The 6,415-nt window shown below is 34.2% G+C and overlaps 1 protein-coding gene across 1 annotated transcript in view; it reads right to left on the bottom strand.

Annotated features, from left to right (window-relative positions):
* Positions 1–6,415, bottom strand: part of LOC107719406 (translocating chain-associated membrane protein 2-like) — a 9,476-nt gene that overhangs the window by 1,351 nt on the left and 1,710 nt on the right. The window contains exons 2-9 of the mRNA XM_016526819.1: positions 5,499–5,562; positions 5,292–5,401; positions 5,031–5,147; positions 4,855–4,956; positions 3,777–3,847; positions 2,311–2,415; positions 1,630–1,773; positions 1,376–1,536 (exon numbers count right to left, since the gene is read on the bottom strand). Of these exons, the coding sequence (XP_016382305.1) occupies positions 1,376–1,536; positions 1,630–1,773; positions 2,311–2,415; positions 3,777–3,847; positions 4,855–4,956; positions 5,031–5,147; positions 5,292–5,401; positions 5,499–5,562 (874 nt within the window). The remainder of the gene's footprint in view (positions 1–1,375; positions 1,537–1,629; positions 1,774–2,310; positions 2,416–3,776; positions 3,848–4,854; positions 4,957–5,030; positions 5,148–5,291; positions 5,402–5,498; positions 5,563–6,415) is intronic.

The raw sequence follows: 6,415 nt of genomic DNA, 5'->3' as shown, positions 1-6,415 counted from the left end.
ATTTATTTATTTATTTTTACATCAAGGTGTATGCCGTGCCTCCAAGCTTTCTTACTCGTTTTGCTAATAAACGTTCTACGTTTCTTATTTATTTGGTTATATATTATACATGTTTACTCATTTCCAGTTTTGTATACCTATTTAAACTTTATATAAGTTATTTGTTATTTTATATTAGGCATAGCCTGCCCTATAATAATAAAATAATACAAGTTTTTTTGTGTGTTAATAAAAGTTCTATGTTTTATATATAGGCTAAAGTGAGTTTGACGTTGTATTTTGTGGTTGCATTCAAGCAATTGACGCTGAATTGCCGCTAATTCGAAAAAATTCAAACGAACAATTGCTTTACGCCGAATTGCCGCTATTTGAAAGTGAAAGTAAAATGTGCACACCGCTTTTACAAGTTATTTAAAAGCAAAGGAAAGCGATGAAAAGAGGAAACGCCCCTGCCCCCGCGGTATTATCGGTGTTGATTGACCGGTGGGAAAATTTCCTCACCGTCACAACCTTAATGTGTATCTGTACAGCTAATTTTGGACACCCAAGATATTTTGGTCAAACTGATCCCTAACACAATGGAAATAGATGGAAATTATTAAATTTCTCACATATTTTATATCTTTTAAGTCTCTGACTAGCTAAAATACAGTTTTTTTTGTGACTCTTTAGTGTTTTTCATAGTGTCGGTTTTTGGCAAGGTGCATGGAAACCAATGAAACTGACAGGGTTAAGAGTTGGTTTACCCAAACATGCTGTTAACCCTGTCAATCTAGAGCACGTTAGTTTAGAATGACTCCACTGAAAAAAAAAATGCTGTAGGATTTACTATAGCAATTTCTGAGTGAAAATTGTTTTCATTTCACAAATAATTACACAGGGTTTCTACAAATTTTAAAAACTTAAATTTAAGACTTTTTAAACACCTTTTTAAGACCAATTAAAGGAATAAATTAAAGGGAACAAAATGCGCCAAGTCTTGTTTTTTGAGACATTTATCAAAATGAAATGGAAAAAAATAAAACATAAGACAAATATCTGTCAATGGGCTCAGAAAAATTTACTTGATTCAAAGGGAAAACAAGCTTTCATTCCTCATAGACCAGGGGTGTCCAAACTCAGTCCTGGAGGACCGGTGTCCTGCAGAGTTTAGCTCCAACCCCAATCAAACACACCTGAACCACCTAATTAAGGTCTTACTAGGCATACTAGAAACTTCCAGACAGGTGTATTGAGGCAAGTTGGAGCTAAACTCTGCAGGACACCAGCCCTCCAGGACCGAGTTTGGAGACCCCTGCTCTGACCTAGACAGATGTTTGTAAAATAGTACTCCTGTAACTACAACTTCAAAATAATAATTTTACCATCCATGTACCTGAATCGCGTTTCAGAGTACGCTGCATCTGTTGTTTAGCGGCCACTCTCTTCCGGGCCACCTGCTCCAGTCTCAGCTCACGCGTCCGGCTCAGCTGGAAACGGAAGAACTTCCAGAGCAGCCATGATTGAGTGAAACACACCACGAACAACACCAGCAGCCTGCGCGTCAAACACACACAGCGTTATCCTCATGTCCGGGTCTCACAAGTACTACTATAAAAAAAAAAAAACAAGTGTGAACATCTGTCTCACCTTATAGAAAGAGTGTTGAAGTTTCCCACCTCCAAATCAAGTGTCTGGTTTTCCGAACGAGCCAAACCGAAGCCCACAGCCAGGAACATCAGAGTCAGAGTGATCATACGGGTCAGGACGAACCCGATGGACCACATCTCAAACCTACAAATACAATACAAGCACGTTTGCTGTTATTCAGAGATATTTTGATATACACCATGTCAAAAGTTTGGGGTCTCTACTGCTCACCAAGGCTGCATTTATTTGATCAAAAATGCAGTAAAAACTGTAATATTGTGAAATATTATTACGGTTTAAAATAACTGTTCTTTATTTGAGAATGTTTTAAAAGGTAATTGATTTCTGTGATCAAAGCTGAATTTTCAGCATCATTACTCTAGTCTTCAGTGTCACATGATCCTTCAGAAATCATTCTAAGATGCTGATTTGCTGCTCGGGAAACATTTCTGATAATAATCAATGTTGAAAACAGTTGTGCTGCTTCATATTTTTGTGGAAACCATGATATATTTTTTCAGGATTCTTTGATTAATAGAAAGTTCAAAAGAACAGCATTTATTTGAAGTATTCTGTAACATTATAAATGTATTTACGGTCACTTTTGATCAATTGCATCCTTGCTGAATTTCTCTTAAAAAAAAAAAAACAAGTGCATGTGTGAAAGTAAGTATGGCTTACATTTTGTGGTGGTTTTCATCAATAAAGTAAAACAGTCGAGACAGATGGAAACCCATCTCAGAGAGATACTGCAGAAACAACAACACCAGCCCGACCCGCGTCAAGCTAAAGAGAGATGAAAAATACGTTAAATCATTAGTTTATTATATCTGATATTATAACCCAAATAGTATTTTAATTAAAAAACTGAAAGTATATATATATATATATATATATATCTGCCATGACAACTCTCCGAGAGTTTAGCATGGTAATATACATGGCAGTGTTAATTTGTTTGGTCTTGGTGGAATAGATCTGCTACGTACATCCATGACATGCTGCTGTGAGCATGTAAGAAATACTGCTGCTGCAAATATAACATATATGAGACAACCCCCCAACAAAGCAGGAGACACAGAAATGGCCAATACAACCAAATAGATGAATGTCGCGGAGTGTAAGAAAATAAACTGCTGCATTAGCATACATGCATATTATATTCACACAACAAATACCCCCCCCCAAACAAGCAGATCTATCGCCAAGACATATGTACCACTGCTGCTCCAAAGAGTCATGTGAACCGCATGTATTACTATCTATGTGTGGCTACGTTACCATGCCGACCGGCTTAACACTAGTGTGTTAACTACACTATGTGTAACAATAGATATATGCTGCAAGCTGATGAGAGAAGACCCCAGCATCCACCTGAGCAAAATATATTAAAGTCATTTGATAACTGTCATTGATATAACTTTTATACTCTTATTGTGTCATTAGGACGATAAAGAGAGCGTGACTCAAGACTCTGTGTGCAGCTGAATCAGCCGCACACTCAGCACAGCTACAGAAAACATCGACCTAAGAAAGAAGCAAACGCGAACACTGAGGTTAAGCAGCTAATATGGCAAACCGCGGTTGAAATGCATACAAACGGGAATGCTTATTTCATTTTAGCCTGTTTTCATGTGCTTAAAGGGTTAGTTCACCCAAAAATGACGGTTTAAATGCATACAAACAGGAATGCTTATTTCATTTAAGCCTGTTCTCAGTCGGCATGTCCTCAGAACAATTACAGACTGCTTGCTGCTGCAGCTGTATAAACACAGATACGTAAATGCTACTGCTTATACTTAATATTTCTCTCCTGCATACGAATGAAAGACTGTTAAACATGACACCTAGTTTAAACTAGTTTATGGTTGCTCATTTAGAATTGATTAGGCAGACCACGCAATATGCACAGTGACATGCGTAAAAGAGTATTCACTTATCTTAGATGTTGGTTTCAGATGCTTTCGGAAGCGCGCTGCAACTGCTACAGCGAGCACTAGCTGAGTATTCGAATGTTTGAGCAGCAAGCTCATTGGCTGCTGATACAAAAAGAACCAAATATATATATATATATATATATATATATATATATATTGATGGGTTTTCATGGGTTTCATGTGTGAGTGCGTCTATGGTTCATGTCTTACTTTAACAGATATGCAGCCAGAATGTGTAAGAGATAAAGACTTATGTACTGCAGCTGACGCGGGATTTCCTCCTAAAAACATAAAAACACAATACTTTCATTATATAGCAACACAATTCTATTATTATATAGATTAATTACTATGTATATACATCTATCTCTCTCCCTGCATCAAGGTTTGCGTTTTCCTCTCATCTTCTCTTACCTTTACATCCACTAGACAATCTCACAAAAAAACAAAAGTTACTCAAAATTAATTATAAAAAAAAAAGTTAATAATAATAATAATAATAATAATAATAATAATATCAATCAAAAATTAAAATCATAAAATTAAACATTTATTATTCTGCATAAATTAAATGTTTTTAAGACCATTAATACATTTTGCATAACTTTTTTAACCCAAATTATCATGGTTTAAAAAAAATAAAAATAAAAAATATTCAACTGTCCAAACTAAGCTTTTTATTATAAAATCTGCATAAATCCTATTCAACAAAACAACTGGAAAAATAGGTAATTTACAATTAATACATACATTTACGATGCCAATTTGAAGGTGAAATGATACCAAAATAATTTCAATATGCAAAAATTGTCCCAAAAATTTTGTCATTTTCTTAATGATTTTTTTGATATTTTTCTTTTGATTTTTGGATGAAATAAGAAGTTGTTCGTGACAGTTTTCATGAGATGCATGCTTTGTGTTTGTGTGTGTATGTACCTCAGGTGAACATGAGGATAATTCTCCCAAAGGCTGCTGGGATGCAGAAGGTATCCCTCCTGCCAATCACACAAATGATTATGCGACTTAAACAGAAAGTGTAATGTTTAATATGTTGTGTGTGAGATCTTACTCAAAACTAAGCTTTTTATTAATTAAAATCTGCATAAATCCTATTCAACAAAACAACTGGAAAAATAGGTAATTTACAATTAATACATACATTTACGATGCCAATTTGAAGGTGAAATGATACCAAAATAATTTCAATATGCAAAAATTGTCCAAAAAAATTAGTCGAACTCTCTATTTTTCTTTTGATTTATGGATGAAATAAGAAGTTGTTCGTGACAGTTTTCATGAGATGCATGCTTTGTGTTTGTGTGTGTATGTACCTCAGGTGAACATGAGGATAATTCTCCCAAAGGCTGCTGGGATGCAGAAGGTATCCCTCCTGCCAATCACACAAATGATTATGCGACTTAAACAGAAAGTGTAATGTTTAATATGTTGTGTGTGAGATCTTACTGTGGCGATGACGTAGAGACTCCATAAACTGGACACCAGATAAAACACACACAGCTGCCCAGATTCATTAAACTTTGTGTTTTTACTCTTTGACAAGTGAAGACGCCGGTTTACTTTCTGAAATGGAGCACACAACAGCCAAGAAAATGCAAATTAATAAAAAAAACGTGGTATGCACATTAAAGAACTTCAGCCGCTGCTTGCAAAAAATGCATTTATTAAATTAAAACTGCATTACCCAAAATGCATTGCAGCACTTACATCTAGCACATACTCCTGCACCACTGCGTGAAGGATGATGGTGATACAAAGATAGAAGAGGACAGTGGCACAGTCTTTCCATCCGTAAAGATACAGAGTCACCTCTCCATCTGAAACACACACACACACACACACACACGTTAGCTCATGTCAGTGATGCATCAGACATCAGCAGATCTGACAGACTGTCATGAATGTGTGTCAAACCTGCGCTCATGGTGCTGATGTTATACTGAGGCTGGATGAATAAAATGGCTGTTTTCGCTGTTGTCTGAAAGAGAGAAGAGAGAGAGATTGATGTTCACTGAATAAAAATCAGCTTTCCTGCACAATGATAAGTAAAACACAGACACACACGCATAGATCACACGGTCTATAATCATGTGCTTTCATACAGTTACAGCTGCATTTAGATAATTTTAGATTTATTACTCTTTTTCTTAAAACATTTAAAAACATTGTTAGAGACCTCCTGATTGTGTATTTTATTTGTATTTTAATTAAAAGAAAGACGACAATTAAATACAAAGACTGAACAAACCAGGGTTATTATAGCTAACTAAAACCTTTTTTTTTTTTTTTATAAAATAAACATTAACTGAAATAAAATATTAGTTGGCAAGGGAATATTTCTTGTTTTCATTTAGTTTAAATAACTAAAATGAAAATTTATTTTAAAAAAGACAAAAGCATACAACTAAATTACTAAAACTTTAAAAATAAAAACAGAAAATATAAAGATAAAAACTAATTCAAAATAAATTTAATAATCCTTTAATTTAATAACTATCATATATCTATAATAGTCTCAATGATACTAAAAACAACATGCAACTAACAGGGGGGAAATAATATAATAATATTTAAAGAAAAGTTGATGCATTTAAAAATAATTTAAATAGTTTATTAATTCATTGCAACCTGTTATACTTGGTAAATAGTGCTTATTATTTATTTACTACATCCTTATAAAAATGTTTATTTAAATTTACAAAAAAAAAAACATTCCAATGTCAACAAGTATAGCTGTTGCCCATTTGACAAATAAAACTTTGACAAAATAATAGCTTCTTCTAATAAATCTAGTGGAAGTGGTGTGCTCATGAATACTAGAAATATAATAT

Source organism: Sinocyclocheilus rhinocerous, unplaced genomic scaffold, assembly GCF_001515625.1.
Source record: "Sinocyclocheilus rhinocerous isolate Xijiao unplaced genomic scaffold, SAMN03320098_v1.1 scaffold303, whole genome shotgun sequence".
Classification (NCBI taxonomy): domain Eukaryota; kingdom Metazoa; phylum Chordata; class Actinopteri; order Cypriniformes; family Cyprinidae; genus Sinocyclocheilus; species Sinocyclocheilus rhinocerous.
The sequence above is the reverse complement of the archived record's forward strand: the minus strand, read 5'-3'. Positions and strand labels throughout refer to the sequence as shown.